The sequence below is a fragment of the Petaurus breviceps genome, unplaced genomic scaffold, assembly GCF_028583685.1.
Source record: "Petaurus breviceps papuanus isolate PSGF00001 unplaced genomic scaffold, PetGlider_PUasm1.0 90775, whole genome shotgun sequence".
Lineage (NCBI taxonomy): Eukaryota > Metazoa > Chordata > Mammalia > Diprotodontia > Petauridae > Petaurus > Petaurus breviceps.
Window position 1 is genome coordinate 10,233,554 of NW_027187342.1, and position 24,840 is coordinate 10,258,393.

General features: G+C 37.9%; 1 protein-coding gene across 4 annotated transcripts in view; it reads right to left on the reverse strand.

Moving 5' to 3' along the window:
• Positions 1-24,840, reverse strand: part of UGP2 (UDP-glucose pyrophosphorylase 2) — a 48,619-nt gene that overhangs the window by 7,434 nt on the left and 16,345 nt on the right. For all 4 annotated transcript variants that reach the window (XM_069068986.1, XM_069068985.1, XM_069068987.1 and 1 more), the window contains exons 2-6: positions 19,582-19,709; positions 15,332-15,439; positions 3,588-3,773; positions 2,164-2,297; positions 648-945 (exon numbers count right to left, since the gene is read on the reverse strand). In XM_069068986.1, the coding sequence (XP_068925087.1) occupies positions 648-945; positions 2,164-2,297; positions 3,588-3,773; positions 15,332-15,439; positions 19,582-19,695 (840 nt within the window). In that variant the 5' untranslated portion in view covers positions 19,696-19,709. The remainder of the gene's footprint in view (positions 1-647; positions 946-2,163; positions 2,298-3,587; positions 3,774-15,331; positions 15,440-19,581; positions 19,710-24,840) is intronic.

A 24,840-nucleotide genomic window follows, 5' to 3' on the forward strand; every position in this document is an offset into this window, starting at 1 on the left:
GGATGGGAGTAAAGATTTCTGTGGGCACCCCAGTAATTTTCAGTAGCTATAACAAAACACTTTGTGCCACCTGCCCTCATAGCCACCTAACTTCCTGCTAATTGGTACTGAAGCAATCGTACTTTTTAAAACACAAGAGATAATTAACCTATGGACAATCAAAGTGGCAACAGTGAAAAAGCACACTGGATTTGGAGTTAGAGGTTGTGTGACCTGAGACAGGTCTCTCATCCCCTCTGTGCCTCATCCGCAAATATCCAAGGTGGGGGTGAGGGAGAGGAAGCTGGCTGGAGGAATTATGAGGTTCCTCCTAGCTCCTCACCCCAGATCCTAGGGTCCTGTGGTTTCACAGGGGGGGACACTCTCTCTTCCCAGCATCTATTGTGACACTGAGGGAACTAAGAAGTCAAGGCTTCCACAGCCAGGATGAGTCCAAGGCAGGTCTTGAACCCAGGCCATCCTGACTCCCAAGTCCAAGCTCTCTCTTTCCATTTCACTACAATACCTCTCAATTATGATCATAAACACTCTTAAAATACAACATATATAGCAACTGTACAATTTTTAGTGGGCAAAAGAAAAAATGTTAAAGAATGACACAACCCATCAGTCAAAATGAAATATATTAGCAATTTCTTTTACTTTACCTTTACATCTGCCCTTGTCTTATTTGTGACTTCCATGACAAATTCGCAACGTTTTCCATTGGGTGGATTCATAAGATGGTTAAGAATATACAGATCCACTGTGGCACCCAAATTATCTATGTTGGACACGAAAATGTACTCCTTTCCCTCTCCTATAAGAGTATCAAGCAAACCAGAATTGTAGAAACTGGCGTAAATATCACCATGACCTGGAGGATACCAAGCTTCTGTATTTTCCCCTGAGTAAGACACATCCTTTGCTACAGGCAGTAAAGATTCTTTATTAATTCTAGGGTACCTGAAAAAAAAGAAATCACTATCAACGCCAAAGAAGGGTACAGACCCTCATATAAATGATAATACATCTAAACAAAAGTTAACCCCCTTTCAAGGACCAATTCTGGCAAACTTTTAAATTATAGATTAAATGAACTTGCATCCCTTTAAGAAAATCTCCTATGGAAAAGTTAAACATAGAAAATAAGCAAATTCTGGGGAAGACATTTTCTCTTACAAAAAGGACTCACTAGGGTTTCTCTAAATACTGTTCTTTTTGTAAAAAGCACATAAAATTGCTAGGCACACAGGAAAGGGGCAGAGGAACATTAAGGGAAGTCCAAAACAAATCAGAAATGAATTCAGTAAAAATCACTGAAGTGACATCAGTAGGAAAATGAATTCAGGAAAATAGATTTGCAGACCTTAGGAACACATCAATTGTATAAACTGAGGCATACCCCAATCAATATTTAAATTAATTTTGTTTCATAGGAAAACCTAAAATACTGTAACAGCATTTTATGCCATGACCTAAGAATCTAAGAACTCTCTCAATCAGCTCCCCTTCTGTATAGAAAGTAGCCAAGGGGGGCGGCTAGGTGGCACAGTGAGTACAGCTCCAGCCCCAGAGTCAGGAGGACCAGAGTTCAGTTCCGGCCTCAGACGCTTGACACCCACACAAAAAAGCCATGTAACCTTGGGCAAGTTGCTTAACCCCAACTGCTCTCCAAAAGGCAAAAAAAAAACAAAAAGTAGCCAAGGGATAGGACTCCTCAGAACTTTCACCAAACTGTTAGATGTAAAGTAAAATGTTTTTTCCAAGGGATCAGGAGAAAATACACAAGTCAAAAGGGTTTTCTGATCAAGCCCATAAATATTTTTCTCTAAGCAACCCTTCTATATGAAAGTAGATAAAATGTAAAAAAAAAAAAAGAGCAATTTGGTTCCAGAATCCTAACATACGGATTTCTGTACTGGCCAAGGCTTAACAGATCTATTCTGGAACCCATTTTCACTTATATTTTCAGTAAAAGCACAAAGCAACTTCAAAATTCACCCTCTGAAGAACAGAAGCAAATGCTCAACCTTTAATGGCAACAATCATTTCAATTACAACACATCATCTCCAGAGGCTCTCCTGAAAGTGACGGAGAAGGAGAATCGCAAAATGAACAACCTCTAAACCTCTCACTTCTTTCAATAAGTTAACACACTCCAAGTTGTATGTCCATAGTACCTGCTTTGATTAAAAGTGTAGATTTTCACACGGCAATGACTGTACTTCTGAAGTATTTTTTTTGTATCTTCGTCGGTGTTAAAAGAGTTCATCAAAACCAGAGGAACATCTGTGTTGTACGTTTTGTTCAAGTGCTAGGAAAGAAGGCATGAGTGAAACAAATATTACCTGGCTGTGCTTTTTGTCTAAGAACTGCAAAGTTCCTCTTCATTTGTAACTATAACACAAACCCCTCTAAAATGTCTACCTATTTACAGTTTAGCCAAGTGCACAAATCTTTAGTGAGTACCTACTCTGATGATGCTCAGAACCTGGGACGGGGAGGGAAGAAGAAAGAAAGGGGAAAGTTTCCAAAGGCACAGTCCCTGCCTTCCAGATACTTCCTGGTCTTAGATATCTGAATTTACCTCCAATTTAAATTTTCATTTTAAACTTCTCAGATATACTTTGGGATTACGAAGGAAGATGCCCAAGAGCACCTTTACAACTAATATAAAAAGTCTAATTAGCACCCCCACTTCCCCCATCCCATCAATGTAACCTCTGAAACAGAGCAGCAATGGAGTATAATGGAAATGGCACTGGATTTGGAATCAGGGGACTTGAGTTCAAATTCCAGGTCTGTGATTTACTGTCTAAAATATAAAGTAATTTACAAACCTTAAAGTGACACATAAATATCAAGTATTATTACTAGGATAGGAATCAGTCTGTGATTTCATTGATAATTATGATTACCTGATATGAACTGCCAGGTGAGGAAATTCTCTCTACTAATAAAGGTCGACTTGCACAGCCAGGCAAATCTTGAACCTCAGCTTTCCTGGTTTGGAGGGCAGCTCTCAATCTATTATGCTATGTGGCCTCTGATTACTATTATTAGCTAAATTAATCATTTAATTTCTCTGGGTTTCAATTTCCTGGTACGTAAAATAGAAGGGTGGGTCTGGATGGCCTTTAAGATCCCTTCCACTTCTAATCTATCATCCCTAGGGCCTAAACTCTTGACAGAAATGCTGCTATTAATGGGAGCATAGAAAGGGAGTACTAGCCAAGAGATCCAGGAATTCTGTTAACTTGGATACCTTTTTTTCTGTTGGCACACAGCTGTTAAGCTTTTATTTTTCTAAAGGCTTGAGTTTTCACTTCATGTCATAAAGATGAACCATTTTAATAAATTCCATTATTTTAAAAAAAAATCTGGTGACAGATTCTATTTAAGAGTAAAAGCTCTTGAACTTAATTAAAAATTAAGATGGGGGGTAGTCAGACAATAACCAAATAAAAATACAGTGGCTTCTTTCCTTTAACACGTATAACAAAAAAAAAACAACAAGAAACAGCAAAACCCAACCCCAAAACAAATTTTTTTCACCTAATTTTACTAAACTCAATTTTAACATATTTTATCAAATATTACTTACCTCAATTTGCTGAACTGTCAGATCCAAAAAGGTATTTTCATTCCGCACGCCAATCAGACTTTTGGGGCCTTTACAGCCCATGCTAGTTCCCAAACCACCATTGAGTTTTACCACCACCAGCTTATTCAGGACGGAAGATATATTATCAGGTAAGCCTCTGGCCTTTATCTTCTCATAAGGCTGAATCTAAAAGGGGGGGGGGGAAGCCAAAAAAATAAAACAAAACAAAACAAAAACCCTACTAGTTTAAAAAATTAAGCAGCTTAAGTAAAGATGAAAGACAGGTCAAAGTCAAATAATACAGTCTTCCTTGATAAGTTTCTGGTCATTTATTGCAAAAACAACAGGGCCATTCACTGAGTTTCTTTCAATATCATACTCCTTGTTTTTCCCTCCAGTTGTAACACCATCAATCTACACTAACTCAATATCAATTAATTTCTGGTCTGTGTCTGACTATGTCAGCTCCCTTGCTCAAAAAACTTTATGGCACATTTCCAATCGCTATAGGAGAAAAAAAATCCAAACTCTTGGCATTGAAGGCCTTATGTAATCTGAATGAGGCAACCAGTGGCTCAATTGATAGAGCACTGTGCCAGGAGTTCAAATTCAGCCTCAGATACTTCAGTTGCTTAACCTCTGATTGCCTGACAAAATGGATCCAGTGGAGAAAGAAATGGCAAGCCACTCCAGGATCTTTACCAAGAAAGGTAAAGGATCTGTTACGACTGAAGAACAATCTGAATTCCTTTCTTTACCTTTCCCCAATCTAACTTCATTCTACTTTTCTTTATGAACTTTCAGACACATCTTGCCCTGCCTGTTCCCTCCACAGGCATGGCTATAGTATTCCCTCTCTCTTGCCATCTCCTCTTTAAAAACTTTCTGGGGAGCTTCCAGATGGAAGGGCACCTTTGTCGCATCCTTGGTCCTGTCATCTTACCTCACCCTACATTTTTATGACCATTAAGTTCCATGAGGGCAGAAATCATATTATAGATCCTTAAAGTAATCTGCACCATCCCACATTTGTCCTGTATAATTATTGAGTTTTCAGTTGGAGGAAAAATACTGTTTCCATTAGTAACAATGATATAAAGATATAAGAGATGTGATTTTTCTCAGTGATTCCTGGCAATTCTTTCATTATAAAGTTTTATAAACTATAGTTATGGACCAAAACACTTATCACTTGTTGATCGAATATCCAGTGGTGACCTACCCTAGTTTAATCTATGATGGTCCTGGAAACTTTTCTGGCTTGGGAAGGACCTCCCAGAATTTGCCATCTGTTTATAGTACAGTATAGTACAACTTTGGACAACCTCCTTACCATGATCTGAATAGGACTGTGGGTCTTTGTTAAAAGTATTGCATTGTAAGGGAAAAAAATCTTAAACAACTAAAAGGAAATTTGACCAAAAGAAAATGAACCATATAAGTACAGAAAAAAAAATTAGGAGACTAAACATGCATCTGTAATGTTCTGTTAACACCAGATAATAGATTTTTCAGCAGATTTAGATTTCCAACCAAATTTAAAGTCTGATAGTTATTTTCAAAAACACAAGAAAACTAGTTTAAGCAGAAAACTACTTTTTAAAAATTAAAAGTTGAAATAGCCAGCATACAATGTAAATGCAGCACATTAAATGGGGGCAAAGAAGGAGAGGGTGAGGGAGACAGAAAGACAGAGACTGAGAGAGAGAAGCAGACAGAGGCAGATATGCAGACAGACAGACACACACACACATCTATGGAGGGAGAGAGTGAGAACTCCATAGGTCCCATAGCAAAATAGTTAATTCAGTATTTCTACTGGAGATACTGACAAAATCCAAGGTTTGCTTTTTATTATGTTCCTTTATAAAAGTTATTAGTGATTCAATGAGTTAATCATTAATTCAATTAATCAAATATTTATAAAGTACTTAGAATATAAAGACAAACCAAAACTAATAGCAATGACCTATTGAAATGAAATTTCAAATGTAATGAAATGCAAAGTACCTGGTGTCCATATAACCAATCTGGGCAAAATGGGGGCCCCTGATTTTCACATACATGAGTATTTTTGCAAAATCTCACCATTTGTGACAGTGACAGTAGAATGAACTTTATGTACATCTGTGAGTGACTCTTTGTCCTCTCCCATCTTTTGCTTATCTAGCCTTTTTTTTTTGAGGGGGGAAGGAAGGGAAGTTGGGGTTAAGGGACTTGCCCAAGGTCACACGGCTAGTTTTGTGTTCCGTGTCTGAGGCTAAATTTGAACTCGGGTCCTCCTGACTCCAGAGCCGGCTCTATTCACTGCCCCACCTAGCTGCTTCCTATCTGGCCTTTTCTTTAACTACACCAAAACTACTACTTTGTTTCCTCCTAAGTATAATGTACCTTTAGGCAAATTTCAATCACCATTTTAAGAAACTGAACAAAGTATATAATTTTACAAAGATCTTTTTCTGGGTGAAGTAGGTAAATTCAAGTCAAGAAAGGTCACCAGTATTTCTTTTCACATTTGTACTTTACCGGGAGAATAAAGATGTGAAACTAAAGGGGGCTTTGTTTCAAGATAAAGTTTAGGGTCATTAAAAGTACCATCTAGCCCCCTCTGTTTCCTTCTTTAAATTCTGGGCACTTCTCTGAAGCACTGCCCCAGTGTCTACCCAAGATATGTGGAGCAAATCTATGGAGTGTCCCTCCAAGTACAGTTCACATTTGTAACAGTTATAAATGCAGATTCACAAAATAAATTGGCAGTTCTTTTTCCAAAGTGATAAGGGCTTACAACAGTTCTTTCTCTTGTATTACTGAAAAATTAAATATGCATGAAGTCATTTTCAGCTGGGCATGTTTGAGTTCTGTTTCCTATAAACAATACTGATTGGGTCCCAATCACCCACTTACCAAGTTATGAGTTTATTTTTCCTTGGTAGCTATGGCCACCAGGGGAATATTTTCTGAACCAAAAATCAGTACACATAGTGTGAGAGATATTCCATTTGCAAAGCCTCATTAGAAATTAACTTTCCTTTCTTGAAATTGTGGCTGTCCCAGACAATGACACAAACTTACCATATTATACCAATGGCCCAAATTTACGATATAGCTGACCAAGGTTAGAGGTTTACTCTGTAACCACAGAACAAATTCCATGCTGGAGATGAATCAATGATTTTAACATAATTTGCACCATACTCCAACTGAACAGGCTAACTGGCAGTATCACCTCAGTAATACCTTGCAATGCCACATGTTTTCCAACTCATCATTCAACGTAATTTATGTTACTGCATTTAATGTTAGTGAAATTCCAGAGAGACTACCTACAGTGAGAGAACAAGAAGCCACCTTTTTGTTATTTTAGTCACAAGTCTCAAACTGCTAGCTTTTGGGAGCCAGACTTGAATACTGTGTCTTTTTGTTTTAAGAAGGAATGGGTAATGGATCTTTGCCATGTTCTTCCAAAGGAGTCTAAGTTCCATATTAAAACAGTATTCATGAGCTGGATTAAAAAGAAAGTTAACACACTCAACCACAGTTAGGATGACACTATGCTCTATGGGTGTAACTGGAGCAGATGCAAACTGCAGTCTCCTTGCCGACTCACTAATGACAAAGTGGCTAACATGAAGTGCAAATCTTTAAGTCAAAGGGAAGAAGGGGAGTTACTTTTTAAAAGCATCTATGTATACAACTGTACAAGAAAGGCTTGAGTATATGGCACCATTCAAAAAGTCTCCACCAATTCATTGGTGAAATTGGTACCTCTGAGAAGCACTATAGAAAAAAGTCCAAAGGCAGTGTCTGAAGTCCTCGATTCTAAGTTAAGCTCAACCATCCAAACCTTCTGGGAGATGGGAGCAGCAGCAAGAAGCAATTACCTACTATGCAGTCTAGACTATGAAACTTAAAACACATCACTCAATTACCACATTGGGAGAAGAAAACATACAAGACTCAAAAAGTAAACTACAAAGAGAATCTTAGAAATAGGGTGAAATCTAACATTAAAACTACACAGAAGCAATTTTCTGTTTTTTAAGGTTTACCTTTTATTAGTAGGACAGAGTACACCATATTTCATAAAAATTTCACATGCCAGAGAAATGTAAATTGTAACAGTGTGTCAAAAAATAAATAAACAATACATGACCAATTTCCTTCCCCATTTAGCTTATCTCCAGCTATTGGTATATGTATGGCTAAGCCTTCTAGGTAATGGGCTAACATTCTGGCAGCCCCTGCTCCACTTTTTTTTTTTTTGCCTTTTGGAGGGCCATTGGGGTTAAGTAACTTGCCCAAGGTTATGCAGCTAGTTTTTTGTGTGGATGTTAAGTGTCTGAGGCTGGAACCGAACTCAGGTCCTCCCGACTCCAGGGCCGGTGCTTTACTCACTGTGCCACCTCGCTGCCCCGCCCTGCGCCCCTTCTGAAGCTCTCTGGGAATCCTACTGGGAAGCTGTTGTTGAGACACCTCTTCCTCACTTAAGAGCACTGTCCTTATCTCACCCACTAGTGTAATCCAATATCAATCAAGAATAGCATCTGATTAACCCAAAGCTTTATTAGGCTGGAAAATTTTTGAAAATTCTGTCTTCAAGAACAATTCTGTACTTGTAAAATTCCAAGTACAAAGTGCCTCCTTCCTGATAAGACACTGATGCTGTTTACATCTTTAAATTTAATCACTCAGATTCAAACATAGCATTGGTTTTGTTTGTGCAAAATCTTTTTAATTTCACGTAATCAAATAATCCCTTTTACTTCCTATGAGCCTCTGTCTCTTGTCTCGTCATCAACTTTTCCCTTATCCATAGATATGATAGGTACATTTTTCCATGCTTCCACAATTTACTTATGATATCACCCTTTATATTTAAATCATTTACCCATTTTGACCTTATCTTAGTAAGTATATGATATGAAATGTTGGTCTTTGCTTAGTTTCTGCCAAACTGCTCTCCAGTATTCCCAGCATTTGTTGTCAGATGGCGAGTTCTTGCCCCCAAAGCTTGGATCCTTTGGTTTATCAAACATGAGATTACTATGGTAATTTACTACTATGTTATTGTGTACCTAACCTATTCCACTAATCCATCATGCTTATCTCTTACTCAGTACCAGACTGTTTTGATGATTACCACTTTGTTTAGTTTGAAAACTTGGTACTGCTAGCAGCATTTTCTTTTTTAAAAAATAATTCAATTCTATTTTTTTTTTCAGTTTTGAATTTTCCTAGTCCTTCTCTATTCCCTACTCATGGAGAAGGCAAGAAAAACAAAACTCATTACAAATTTATATAGTCATAACAAATTTCTGGATTTGCCATGTCCAACTCCAGACCTCCATTTACAGAGGGGCTCAGCTCAGACATCTCCTCATTTCTCACATGGATGCACTACTGTGGGCCTTCTCTACTATGCCCCAGGAAGCTCTATTAGGATAATTTCATTATTCTGAAAGATCAGTCTTGGTCCTCCACCTCATCACCACCATCTGCCTTTCTGATTGGAAGAATTCTAAAGTTCCATTTCGGAAGAGCTCAGCTCAGACAGCTTCATTTCTCACCCAGCTGCACTACTTTGAGACTTCTGTTCCCCTTTTTGTCCCCCATTTTTCACCTTCCTTTTGTGTTTTGTCTTCCCCCATTAGAGGGTAGGCTCCTTGAGGGCAAGGACTGTCTTTTTTCCTTATCTGATTCCCCAGGGCTTAGTACAGTGACTGGCACACAGTAGCAAGTTAATCAATATCTACTGACTATTGACCCTGGGAAAGTCACTTAGCCTCTGTTTGCATCATTTTCCTCACCTACAAAATGGGGATAATAATGCTTACCTCCCACAATGGTTGAGAATATCAAATGACATAATATTTGTAACATACTAAGCACAGAGCCTGGCACATAGTAAGTGTCATATTGTTGTGTTGTTATTATTATTATTCCTATTAAATAGTTCGACAAACAGAACAAGTACTCACCTATGTTTCCTCCCTGAAATAAAGGTAAGCAGAGAGGGGAAGAGCAGGGAGATGGATATATATACACCAAGGTAAAATAAAGTCCATATTTATAGTTTAAATTGTAAATTTTCTCCACCAAAGTCCATCTCAAATTCCTCAACATACTGTTGGGGTGAATCTGGGTTTTCTACAACTATGCCTCTCCCTCTGCCTCTCCCCCAGCCACTAAAGGTTTATTTGAACATCAGTAAGAGCCACACTCTTGGCTAAGGTAAAGAGCATTTTCCAATCCTGGTGGGGCTGTACCTGACAGGTGGTCCTTCACAAATCCTAAACTGTATCCATGAGCTACCTCACTTTCCAGTCAGTCAGTCAACAAGCATTGATAAAGTGCTTACTATGTGCCAAGTAAAACAAAAACCATTAACTTTTATATGTGTACATTAACGTTAGGAGGAAAATAAATCCCATTAAAAACACACTTAATATTGGTGCTGGACAAGTTCCTTTCCGTGTGAAATTCCATGTTTCTGAATTCTGAATGACTAAATTTCTATTCTGAAAGGTATCAGTGGTCATTAATACAACGCCTATCTGAAAATAGACTCCCCTCTACAATAGAGTCAGCAAGGGGCCTCCAATGTCTGCATGAAGACATCCAGGAAGGGGAAATTCTCCTCTCTCCAGAGCAGCTCGTTTCAGTTTGGAATGGTTCTCATGGTTAAAAGGCTGTTTGTCCCCTAAATTCTGCCCACTGCTTGTAGTTCTTGTCCTCTAGAGCCTTCCACATAATAACCCTTCACTCCTCTGCTTGAAAAAGTTTAATGATTCCCTCCTATGTCTAAGATACCAACCCCTCAGCTCAGCTCAGCATTTACAGCTTTTCACAAATGGTTCTAGTCTGCCTCCAGGTTTATTTCTTATTATGTCCTTTCAAACAATCTACCTTTGGGCCAAGCTGGCTGATTGACTGTTCCCATAACTGTTCCCCATCAACTCCATTGCCTAGACTTTCCCCAAGCCCTCTTCACCACTGCCTCTTAAGAGTCATTCAATTTTCTTCAAGGCTCATGCACCACTTTCAACCCCCAAGTGTTAGTACCTGCTTGCCCTTCAAATTATTGTTTATACACTGATGTAAATGTTGTATTACTGAGTACAATGTTCCTTGGGGGCTGAGGCTGTCTTCTGTTTGGTGTTTAGGTCCCCAGAACCTAGTACATTGCCTTGTACATAGAAAAGCTCTTAAAAACCGATTGTTAGATTGGATTAGAAATCCCGCTATCATTCTCCTAGCCCCAGACCTTTTCCTCTCTATATTAAACAACGTCTTTAGTTCCTTTTTTTTTTTTTTTAAAGCAATTGGGGTTAAGTAACTTGCTCAAGGTTACACGGCCAGTTATTATCTCTGGGTGCGGTGCTGAGTATCAGCCCAGATTTGATCCAGGTCATCCCGACACTGGAGCCGGTGCTCTTACTCGCTGAGCCACCTGGCCGCCCCTAAGCAATTGGGGTTAAGTAACTTGCTCAAGGTTACACGGCCAGGTGTTACTGGGTGGGTGCTAAGTGTCTGAGCCCGGGATTCGATCTCCAGGTGTTCTCAACACTGGAGCCGGTGCTCTTACTCGCTGTGCTACCTGGCCGCCCCGTCTTTAGTTCCTTTTAACAATTTTCTTACATCATAAGCTCAAGGCTCTTCATCAGCTTGGTTGTATTTAATCAACCAGTAAGCTTTTATGAAGCTCCTACTATGTGGTAGGCATTGCATTAGACAACAGGGATACAGACAAATGGACCCCACAAGGAGCTTACATTCTTTCTGGATCCTTTTCACTTTAACAACGAAATTCCTAAAATGAACAAAACATCATACTACAGAGTGCACCAGGGCTATTCCCCATACTCCTAAATCATAAGGAGTTTGTAGTCCACCAAAACCCTCAGGTATATTTCAGATCAATGGTTGGCTTGTCACACCTTTACCACCCTACACTTATAAAAATATCTTTCAACCCAAATGTCACAGATCGTTGGGGAAAAAAAAAATCAAACATCTATTTGCAAAATTATACCTCCAATTACTAATTAAGTGAATGACTTACAATTTATTAGCAAAGTCTAACACTAAGATTTTATACTTGCATGAGCATAATCTCAAAGAATCAGTGAGGGTGGGAGGAGGGAAGTACTTTAAAACAAATAACTTCAAATAATAATAGAATTAAATAAAAATTAGCATTTGATCTTTACTGTTCTTCCAAATAAAGAATAAAGCAAACTATATTCTACAGATGAATATGCTAACATTTCAGGTTGTTTTTGTTATGACAGCATTTCTTTTCACACCTTTGATGCCAGGCTAAAGTGAGAAATAGTAACATATTCCATAAACTTCTTTCCCTTCAAACCAACAATATGTACTGTTTGGTTAGCTGAAGTGTCACTATCATTCAAAAACAATCATTCTAATATCAAAAAGCACTGCTCTTTAAAATGGAAACTTATTTATGTTATCCTTCAATATATCAACAGTTGTGGGAAGGAAATAAAATTACTATGTGCTCAGGACTACGTTAGGAGCTCTGGAAGATACAAAAGCACCACCATCATCATATTTATACAACACAGTGAAGTCTGTGCTTTATGTCATTTCATTTGACCATAGGCATATGCCTAATGTCATATATACATACTTTCTAGTGCAGGGGAGGGAAACCTGCAACCTGGAGGCCACATGTGGCCCTTTGACTGAATCCCAACTTCACAGAACAAATCCCCTTAATATAAGGATTTGTTCTGTAAAACTTGGACTCAGTCAAAAGGACCCAAGGCCACATGTGGCCTTGAGGCTTGCAGGTTCCCCACCCCTTTTCTAGTGTAATTAATCTATGCAAAAAGCTAAAAATACTTTTTTGGCCTCTTAGGCAACATTAAAAGATTAAGAGATGCCCTTGTGTAGTCACTCAACAACAGTATTCAAGGCTATAGGAAACAAATGTAACTCATTTTTATTCTCTAATTTCAAAGAAGCAAGAGGACAGGGGGCTGGCCCCATGAGTCCTAGGTTCAAATCCTATCTGTGATATTTACTAGTTTGGATGACAAAAAGTAACAACCTGAGATTGTTTCCTCATTGATGAAGTAAGGATAACCATATCTAGACCTTACAAGATTGTCCTGAGGCTCAGATGGAACAGTAAGTGTAAAGCACTAGGCAAACCTGAAAGTGCTATGTTGTCACCACTGAGAGATCCTTGTGGTGTCGGGGAGGAAGCAGGCCCCATATGCACCACGGTAGTGGCAGGAGCCCTGGACTTGGGCTTTTCATGTCCACTCTGCTCCCTGCCCAGGCAGCCAGTCACCTGGAAAAGGACTGTTGGGAGATGACAATTTCTAAGTTCTCTTCAGCCTGAGAATACACAAGTGATTTATGAAGCAATGTAGACTAACTACTCAGGTCACAACGTCTGTGGACCTCTGAGGGAACTGACTCTGAGGAACCTGGAATTCTGTGAAAAGGCAGACACTCGATATTTATATTGTGCCAGGCACTGTGCTAAGCAACTTTTAAAAACAAACATTATCTCATTTGAGCTTCACAACCACCCTGTAACAAAGGTATTATTATTATCCCCATTTTATAGATGAGAAACTGAGGCAAACAGAAAAGTGACTTGCCCAGGATCACAAGTGTCTGAAGCCAGATTTCAGGCATATGATGCTAAAATACAGTAAATGTAATACAGTAAAAATTTCCCAAAGGCTTTCATTTACTATTGCTTATGATGCAGTAAGTCTCATAACACTACTTGAGAGATTCTAAGTTACTGTTTAAAGGAAAGCCAAAATTCTAAGAAGCAACTAAGGGAGGTAACAAGCAAGAAAGCCACACTTTAACACCTAGTCCTGGCTGTAATTCAACTGCAAGAGTGAAATCTTCAAAGTCCTGTACATAGTCCAAGCCTTCATTCTTTTAAGCCAGAAACCACATAAGGATCTCTCACTCCCTTGCACACACATATACAAATTTCCTTACATCATCCTATCCTAGTCTTATTTCTGATTTATGTTATACAACTAAGACTATTTCCAAAAAGATTTTTTGAGACTTTAAATGAGTACCTTTCTTTCAAAGCATCTGTTAAATGCGTTGATTCATATAAACACTTATCAGTTTATTAATTAATGCCCATTTTCTTCAGAAAAAAAAAATCCCTAAAGATTTCTACTATTCCACAACATCAAAAAATCTGAAGCGGTTGTAGTCAGGGTGAGACTGAAAAAAATCAGCAGATGAGCATAATTCAACCTACAAAAGCTAGGGAATGAAGGAATCAAGAAAGCCACAATAACAGAGGAAGCTCATTCAAGAATGCTAAGGAATTGAACTAGAATATAAAAAATAACATTTGGTTATTTTTTTAGGTGTAAGGACAGTACTTTGAACTCCAGATTACATTCATGAGTCTTTTCTTTTTCCTTTATTCTAAGAAATATATCATAAGCTAAAACTACACTCTAGACACCTCTTAATTCTACACCAATTTTGGGTCATTTAGGATTTGCTACAAGAGGTACAAGGTTTAGAATATACAACTGTAAGGTACAGGTAAACTTCTTTAGTCCCCAAGTTACAATCTCTTCACCCCCTTCTTCCTAAATTACTGAGTTCTTTGTGATCTTACTTCACCTCTATTATCCTACGAAAGATGCTTGGGAAGATACAAAATGAAATCAGCTAAAGCCATAACAGTCACTTACTGAACAATTATACCATTCAATAGATATTAAATAAGCTGATAATATGTCTATGATAAAAATACATAAGATACAGTCCTATATCTTAAGAAACTCTTAATTTATGGAAGATAAAAGGATAAAATAGCCAACATTTATTTAGCACTTTAAGGTTTACAAAGCTCTAAGCAGACATTATCTCAGTTTCTAACAATCTCTGAGTCTCAGTTTTCTCATCTGTAAAGTGGAGCTGTTACTATTTTTATTATGTATTTTCCTAGGGTTGTTATACAGAGAACTGTTCATGACAGCTGTGGAAGGTAGACAGTAAAAATATTTCCCACATTTCATAAATGAGGAAAATGAAGCTCAGAGCAATTAAGTGATATACTGAGATAATATACGCTGTAGAATTATGTCTTATATAGTTTGATGGAAGAGAAATTATTTTTAACTTGGATGATTAGGAAAGGTATTATGGAAGCACGTGACATGTGTAGGCTGAAAAAAGGATGAAAAAGGAAAGAAGGGGTAGAGGTAGAGAAATCATTGCAGGCTGACAGTTCAGCACAGGGATAATAGCAGGTACCTTGTACACACAGAACAGAAAGGCTACAGGGAAATATAACAAAACTTATTCAGGAAATAGCAAATAGTCCAATTTAGCTCGAGGATTGAGAATGTCCTGGGAAACAGTATAAGGTAAGAATGGAAAAATAGACTGGAAGTCAGATTGGCAAGGCCTTCAAGGCTAGGCTAGTGTTTGAATCTTAAGTATTCGAGAAAGAACCACCCAAAGTTTTTAAGCAGGACCAAGTAGCCACATAGACTAGAGGAGAGAGTGGAGGCAGCAGTGTTCTACTGCCAATAAGACAAGGGGGCCTATGAGACCAGGGTAGACACAGTGGAAACAGAAAGGAAGAGACAGAGGAGAGTTCTGTTATTTAATCACAACTGATCCATCCAACACCACAATAACTTTCCCTTTAATTTAAGGGAAAGTCTCAAAATGTGTTAAATCCCTCTATTATTTTACCCAAGGCTTACCGAATCCTCTGGAGGTCTCTGGATTTTCCCCCAATCCACAGAAGGTCCCTTTTCTTGTAAGAATCTATGGAATAACTTCCGAAATCCTTCAAGGTCTTTTTTAGTATGCTAAGAAAAGAAACAACACTCAGTATTGGAGCAAGAGAATACATATAACAGAAACCATACTTGAATGAAATCCTTCCACTTTTAGCTTATAAAATATATGCAATTTTATACATTTAAAACATAAAAAGAAGGGGCAGCTAGGTGGCGCAGTGAATAGAGCACCGGCCCTGGAGTCAGGAGTACCTGAGTTCAAATCCGGCCTCAGACACTTAACACACTTACTAGCTGGGTGACTTTGGGCAAGTCACTTAACCCCAATTGCCCTCCAAAAAGCAAAAAAAAAAAACAAACAAAACTTAAAAAGGGACCTAAAACTAAGGAACAAAACATATTTGGGGAATATGAAAGGGGGGTATTAATAGTTTTTCTTAATATCATAAACTATAGGACAAGATCTCATAGGCTCCCCAAAGAATATCCACAAGTAGAGTAACGATTTGCTACAAGGAACTTACTGAGTCACCAATACCATTAATTTCAGAAAGTTCAAAGAGATTCTACCTAAAATTACATATACATGACCTTATTAGTTCAGAAGATGGCAGAAAAATGGAAATAGTATAGGCAGTTTGTGCATATATAAATATGTATACATACACACAAGAGTTTTATAGATAAAGGTAGTTTACTTTCATTCAAAGATTTTCAAAGTGACATTAAACACAGTGATAAATTTTCAAAGTGAAGTTAAAGCAGTAAAACTAAAATTTGACAACTATAATTTGAAAAAAAGAAAAGTTTCAACTTTTCCATGAAGTAGACACCGAAAGAAATATCTACCAGATCACTAACATCATTACATTAAATGTCAAACCTCTTCTACGACCAGCTTTTATATGAAACTGCTAACCAGAGGAAAAAGCACTTGGTCTGGACTCAGAAGATGTGAGTTCAACTCCTACCTCTGAAACTGACTACCTGTGTAACCTGACAAGTCCCTTAACTGCCCTGTGCCTCAGTTTCTTCAGTTCTAAAATAAGGGACTGGACTGAATCGTGTTCTAGCTCTAGGTCTAGCATCCGGGAGGGTCTGCACGCCCTCTGGTTCAGGAGTTTGTCTTTTTGAGTTACTCTGGATGAAAAAGAGTTTTCACTGGGCAGCCAACCTTTTGGTGATAAACCTAAAATGTACTCATGGACTAAAATATAGGCATATCAGAGCTTTCCCCCCTCCTAACCAGAATCCCGGGACTGGAAGAGAGATTGGAGGTAAGGAGACAGTGAAGAAGCTATTACAGTTGTCTCACTGAGAGAAGAGAGAAAGGGACAGAAGGATCAGATCTGTGGATTCAGCAGGACTTTGTAAGTGACCAGATATGTGAAGCAAGGGAAATTTAAGGATGACTATAGGGTTGTGAACCTGGGAAGATGGTGGTAACCTACAGAGAAATAAGGAAGTTTGGGGGAAGGGTGGGTTTAATGGGAGAAAGAAGAAGATAATCATTTCCATTACAGACAAGCTGAATTCAATGCATATCGGACATTTAGGAGATATCTAGCAGGCAGTCAGTGATATAGGTTTGGTTTCATATTTAAATGTTAGTATCATCTGCACAAAGATAACATTTGAACCCATGGGAGCAAAGAAAAAGAAGCATCCAGGACAAAACCTTAGGGGAGATGGATGATGATGATCTATCAAAGGATACTAAGAAGGAATGGTCAGACAGGTAAGAAGAGAGCCAAAGGAAGGAAGAGTACCCAGGAAGAGGGAGTGGTGAATAGTGTCAAAAACTATAAAAACTATAAAAATACAATGGAGACAAGAAAAAGCCACTGGATTCAGCAATTAAGAAATTACTGGTAACCTTGAAAAGCTTGCAAGGAACTGAGTAAGTGGTAAGGAAGTAAGAATGATTCTCAGAACTTGGCACTAAGAAGGAAGAGAAGAGATAGATGGAAGGATGGCTAGAGGGCATGAAAGGGACAAGTGAAAGTTTTTTGGAAAAATTTAATAAACTTAACTCTCAAAGACCAATAACAAAAGAGAAAAATTAAAAGAATAGAATCTTACCCTTATTTAGCAGCATATAACTAAATAAATTAACAAGTAGATAGAAACAAAATGTGTCTTCGTTGTGTTTTTTTTCCCCAAATCTTCTGAGCTAAGATAAAATGTTTAAGAAAACCTAGGCATATGGGGGTAGCTAGGTGGTGCAGTGAATAGAGCACCGACCCTGGAGTCAGGAGGACCTGAGTTCAAATCCAGCCTCAGACACTTGACACATTTACTAGCTGTGTGACCTTGGACAAGTCACTTAACCCCAATTGCCCTCCAAAAAACAAAAACGAAAAACAAACAAAAAAACCCTAGGCATATCTGTCAACCACATGGAGAGAGTAGATAGGAAGAAACTGAAAATTATGAAAGAAAGATAAAGAGCAAGTGCCCTGGAGGGGAACAGGATCAAAACCACAAGCAGAGAGATTGCCTTTAGCAAGGAAAAAGACTGCCCTTTCCCTCAGAGATTTATGTTTTAAAAAGAATGGGTGTGAAGATACAGGAGAATTTTGAGCTATGTTGTAGAAATAAGGGCACTCGCGACAGATTACCTTAATTTTCTACATAAATTAATAGACAAAGGCACTTCCTGAAGGTCTGAGATCATTGCTAAGGATCAGAAAATGGTTGATTGTTGTCCTTCTGTTCTCAAAGAGGACCAAAATGACACCAGTATTTTGGAATCAATGTGATCCAACCCATATGAGTTTGGAAGGCTCTACCACAGGTCAGCACAAATAATCCAAGGCATTAGTGATCATCCTTGTGGGTTAAGTGAGGTAAAGTGAAGATGGAGTTCAAAGAAGTTAAAGAGGCTGATGAACTTTACAGGGGTCAGGATGTACTTAGGGACATTAATGTGCAGACAGAAGTTTTCCAGTATGAGAACAGTTTAGGTAGAAAAAGATTTTGAGCCAGATACTGGATTCCTTGAGAAAGGAGGGAAGTGACTTGAAAGCCGTTAGATTATAGCCAGAAAATTCTGGACCAGGTGATAGAGAGAGGGAAAGTAAACCTCAAAAGAGAGGTTGAAAAATAATGGCAACAGAAAGGGGAAAATTAAGTAAAAATGAACAGGCAAAAAGGTAAGTTCTAAGTCCAGTCAGTCAATAAACATTTATAAAGTACCTACTATTTGATAAGCACTATGTTAAGTTCTGTGGAGACAACAAAAGGCAAAAAACAATCTGTGCCCTCAAGGAGATCACAGTCTAATAGGGGAAGCAACATGGAAAGAATTATATATAAACAAATTATATTCAGTTTCTAGGAAAGTCGGAAATAATGGTCAGAAGGAAAGCATTACCATTAAGGGGGATCAGGGAAGGTTTCCTGAAGAAGGTGGTATATCAGTTGGGACCTGAAGAAAATTCATTTATGTCAGAGGGCATGAGAGAATGTTCAGTCAGTACTAAAAGGTGGCCAGGTATAATAATATGACACCTTCTGGAGAGATTCAGGTACCTTGTGACCACCAGAAAAGAGAAAGAATATAAAGGGATTTCTAGGGAGCACACCGGAAGACAAAGGAGGTAAGTTACTAGTTGAGCTGTCTGTCTAATCTCCCACCAAAAACTTGTCACAAAAAAAAACATTTTTCTCTTATTTATTGATTCAAATACTGTAAAATAAAAATTTCCTTGTCAATTTTGAAAAATGGCAGTTGTGAAAATGCTTAAGTGTTGGAGGAAAAGACATATTAAATACTTTTGACATTTCTTCAGATTTTTAACGACTTACTCAACTTCATATAGAAACATTCCACCCAGCACTATTCATTTATAAACAAAAAAGAATTCAACTTTGTTTTTCCTATCCTCTCATAGAGGATCTTTACAAGCTGGATAACAGAAGGGCCAACAGCACCTCCCTTTCTAGTTTAAGTAAACCTTAGAGAATTCTTCATTGAGGTTAAGGACCCTTCTCAAGACCACACATTAGATGTAAGCTCCTGGAGAGTAGATTCAGAAACTCTAATTTGTGTTTTTATATCCTGTAGCACAGAGTAAGCACTTAACTATAGAAATGAACTCAAGTGTCAGAAACTGAACCCAGGTCTAGCTTTCCAACCGCCATGCCACATTGTCTATTTTAGAGGCTATTTTTTAAATTGATGCAATCAGGAATAATTGAATTCCTACCTCAGATTCATTTTGTGGCGCAGTTGAAAGTATTTTCTCTAGTTCCTTCTTCACTGATAATTCTAGTTCTTGTCGAATGACTTCTTGGAACTGGGAAGTACCACCTTGAGACATTGCTTTGCTAAGATCTTAAAATAAAAAAGGAAATGAAAATTAGACATAAGTTAAACTATCTAGGTAAAATCTCTTATTTACTCCTGGGATGCTTGAATCACAGAGCCTTTAGGAAATTTCTTAATCCTATTCATATCCTCTTAACATTTTAATACATCATATGGAATACAAAATGTAACTGAGAGGTTATGCATAACTAATGTGCCTACAGCACATACGCCAGTGGGGTTGGTGTAATACATCAGGATTTTATCAGTCTGGTATGATACAAATGGCATTGGATTTGGTGGCAGATTCGGATTTCAAACTGTAGCTCTCCTACGAAGTTTGTGCCTCAAGGGGGCCTCAGTTTCCTCATCTATAAAATAAGGGGGTTGGACTAGATCTGAGGTCCTTTCCAGTTTGAAATGTGATCCTGTGATCTTCATCCTAGCATTCCAATTAATGTAGCCTCATTTTCCCACTTCAAAATTACAACGAACTGGAAGGATGGCCAGTAATGATTTTTCACAAGGGATGCAAAAGGAACATATCACTGGCAGGAACAAAAGACTGTCAATATTACCAGTAGAAATAGATGACTGAAGGCCTTCTAATTTGAGGACGTCAGTTCTTTGATTTTATAGAAAGAACTTTTCATTTTCCTAATCCTTGATTAAAGATAAACTCTAAGAAGGGTTGTCAATTTCCATTTAGAAGGCTCATCCAGGTCTCTCTGGCCTTAGTGATTTGATGGGATGAGTGGAGGTGCTATTTTCTCTTCTCTAGTTTCCCAATTCAATAAAGTCTCAGGATTCTGCTTCCCAGCTTCCCTCAACACCTCCCCCTGCCCCCAATATTTTAAAGCAAAGGCTGGATGAACATTTATTAAAGTATGTGAGAGGGAATTACAATTTGATTGGGGGTTGGACTACATGGTCTCTGAAAAACCTTCCAATCACGGGGTTGTGACATCAGTTATTGTCTATGGCAGACAAGCATTGTTTTTATGCTTTAAACAGTCATACAAAAATCAACCAAAAGCACATGAGTAAAAAAAAAAACACTGGACAGGAGTATATAAGCCAAATCATTTATTTATTTATTTTTTGCTTCTTTAAAAAATTAATTTATTTACTTTTTGTTAACAACTCAAATCACATTATTGTAAATACATATTCTGTGCTCTTGAGAGTAGAAGCAAAAACTTTAAATGTTAAACAAGCAACAGCATGTGTATTGGAACGCAAACCAATAGTATTAAAGGAACTATGTATGGGTCTTTTAAAAAATGTACTGATTTTTTGTTTTTTTACTCTACATTCTACTTCTGAATGTACCCTTCCCCCTCCAATACTCAGAGAATCATTTCTTGTAACAAAGGATAAAAACGAGATAAAACATTTAGCAAAAAAAACAAACCTATCAACTGAGTCTGACAGTAAAGGTAATGTTCCATATCCATGGTCCCTCTACCCATAGAAAACAAGGGAAATTCATTTCTTCATCTTTTCTAGGGACAAGTTTGGCCATGATAATTTCACAACTTCCAGTTGTTTTGTCATTATTGAAGTTATTGCATACCTCTTTTTTTCCTGGCTGTGTTAACACCAATTCATTTAAGTTTAATCATGCTTCTTTGAATTCTTCATATTCATAGTTTCTTTTGGCACAGTAATATTCCAGCACATTTTCATACCACAATTTGCTTAGCCATTCCCCCAATTAATGAGTATCTACATTATTTCTAGTTCTTTGCTCTCCAAAAAAAGCAATGCTATAAATATTTGTCTGTACACTTAGTAGGATTACCCTGTTTATCTTACTAAAATATGTATACCAAAAATAAAAGACACTACATATTAGTTAAAGAACCAGAACTCAGAAACATTTACCCTATGCTCTGCTATGCAAATATAGAAATCCTGCTTTTAGCAAGTACTTAGGCATGACATATATAGGTTAATTTAACCACAAAATATTCACAATAAAGTTACCCACTGTTGATAAGTCATTTGGTGGTGTGTCAAAGACTTAGGTAAAATACAACTATTTACATAGGTAAAATATAAACATGTTAGCATTTTATTTAATGGCACTGCTCATTTTAAATTCAGCTGGAAGACAGGGAACCAAAAACACTCAACCTGTTTCCTCAATTTGGGGGGAGGGGGAAGGAGGGGAAAGGATAGGGCATTCTTAGGTTAAAAAAAATATATACAATATAATTTTTTTTTTTGCCCTTGTATTCTAGCACCTAGAACAGTGCCTGGCATACAGGAGATGCTTAATCAGTATTTGCTGAACTGAATTAGCTGAAAAAAGCTGAATCAGACCAACGGTGTTATTTCCATTTAAACACTGTTAACAAGACACACAAAAAAAGCTCTCCTTTAACAACCTGATACTTATAAGATAAAAAAAGGAAACCATTCCAGATGAATGAACTACTGTTCATAATTCATGGAATTCTGCCTATATTATGTGATAGAGGTAAGAATTTAAAAAATAAAACACTGAACTTAATTTATCTAGTCTAAGACCTTCACTTGACAAATGAAGAAATGGAGCACCAGAGAAATTAAATTCTAGAAAGGGCTGATGCTAAAACTAAGTTTTTAGACACCTACTTCTCCCTCATTCCCACAGCACAAAGTTACTTACTAATAAAAAAGGTTAGAAAACATTTTCTATACAAGTACTTACATTGCACCAAGTGCAATGTCAGAAAGAAAACAAAAGTAAAAACTAATCCCTCTCCTCAAGGAGTTTGTAATTGAGAGGTCATTTGGGTGGTACAAGTTCATAAATACCAGGTAACCTAAATAGGGACATTGGCTGGGTAATGGGGGAGCAGTGAATGAAAGGAAAGGGAAAGGCTTCAAGAAAAGCCTTGAAGAAGATTAATAAAAAATGTTAAAGAGAAGAAACGGCATTCTTGGCATAGTAGACAACTTATGAGGATGTACAGAGGCTGTTAATGATGTTGAATTGGGGAACACTGTTTTAGTATGTCAATTACAGTGAGTAAAAGGGGAATGCTATGAAATGAGGCTGGAAAGGTAAGGATGGGACCAGATGGTTATAGAAAAGCAGGCATCTGATTACATCTGCACAACCCTTGGCAGTTCTCAAAATGCTGTCACTTGTTAAGTCACTGAACCTCTCAAGTTTGGAAAGGAGGGAAAGGAGGAAAGAAGAGAGAGAAGGCAAGAAGGAATTAAAATACAGTTCCTTCCTATCCCTTCTCACCTCCCTGCATTTTCCCCCTAGAACTTAACTAGTAATAATCTTTTATTAGACTTAAAATGTTTTTTAGTAATTACATGATTTGTAAAAGTTCTGGGTCATTTCAGATGACTTATTTCTGTGTCAATCTCTCTTCTTTCTCTTTCTTCCTTCCCTCTCATCTCTCGTTGACCTTACTGGTTCTCATGAGATCTCCTTCAAGGCCACTCAGGAAGCAAGCAGGAAGACCAAACTGTGAATGCTGGTTCTCCAAGGCCTGGTCCACTAGCCTTCTCAGCCACTAACTGTATGTTTTAAAACAGTAAAGCAGTGAGTCCCATTTCACAAACCCATTGGGGGTTGTAAACTAATTTTATTTAATGGCTCCTTAAGTAGTAAATAATTGCCCAATTATTTTACAAATGTATTTTTCCTTTGTGACAAGCAGGTGCATGTGCACGTTTGATGCATTACAGGTTTCTTCTCCAGTGCTCCTAGAGTTTTTTTTGGAGGGGAGGGCAAAAGTTATCACTGTAGTTATTATAAACACTTAATGATTAAGTAGAGGAGGTAGAAGATGGAAGGAGATATAAAAAAACATGCTCTTTGACCCAGGAGTCACTTCCAAACATGCTTATACCCTCGCCTACTGACTCTACCACAACTACCTAGAAAGGAAGTTTATTCTCATTATTGCACTTCTGCCTTCCATTCATCAACCCACTCAATAAAAGTAAGTGCCTACTATATGTAGAGTTCTGTCATAAAAATTAGTTATTTTTGTTTAGGAATGGACTGTTAAAAGAATTCCTGAAATGATATAACTGCCTTCCCCAACTTCAGCAATATAGAATTGATCCTCTTTGCTTCTGAAGAAAGTCAAAACTGGGCAAAGTTAATTAAGAATGAATAAAGAAGAGGCCATTAAATGAGGTTAAAGTCACTGGTGACTTGAGAATAGTTCTAATAGACTTGTAGGAATGGAAGGGCTGCAGGAGGTTTAAGAGATTGAGAATATTGGAGGCAGTAAGCAAGAACTATTCTTTCCAGATGTTTGACAATCACCTCACCCCTTATTCCTGTAGGGGCAGAAACGGGGGGCCAGACAGGTCAAATGATATGCCCATGGTTACACAGCTATCTAATCCTACAAACTATGCTAGAAGACAGTGCTCTCAAGGCCTGATCAGTTCATTCTCTTTTCCCTATATTGGATAGTTTACCTATTTTTCCTTAAACCTAGCTTCAATTAATCTATGCCCTAAGAACAATTCAAAGCTTTTGTTTCAAAAGTACTTCCTGTCAGTACATTTAGATAGGACGAAAGAATCCATCACAGCACTCTGTATCTTACAAAGTGGATGTGGCAAGAGTTATTGGGAATGTGCTTCATCCATCCTCATCTCGATTCCTACTACAGATACCCTCACTGCCAAAAATCATGTCCAATGTACAAATCTCATCATATCATTCCTAACCTCTAAAACAGTCAGCTTCCTAGAGTCTCCAGAGTCAAGTTAAAATCCTTAAGACCTTTCAACAACTTGGAGGCACCAACCTACCTTTCATTTCTCTCCATATTACTCTCCTCAATGCCCACTTCATCCCAAGTGAACAATTTCCTATGTCTTCAGCGACCTCTATGCTTTTATGCTCCTACTCCTATGTTCAAGTTCTTCGGCCCTCCCAGCTCATCCTTTCAAGCCTGACTCAAATGTCACTTTCCCTCAATATGGACCCTTTCACCACCTGAGTTGTCTACTTTTATAAATTTCCCATGCACTTAATCTTGTGAATCTTAATTATGCTGGGTGTGTTATCCTAATAGGTCTCAAGCTCCATGAAGGTAAGAATACACACTTTCTCTATATCTGGTCACCCCTTCACCTCTACACACACACACACACACACACACACACACACACACACACACACACA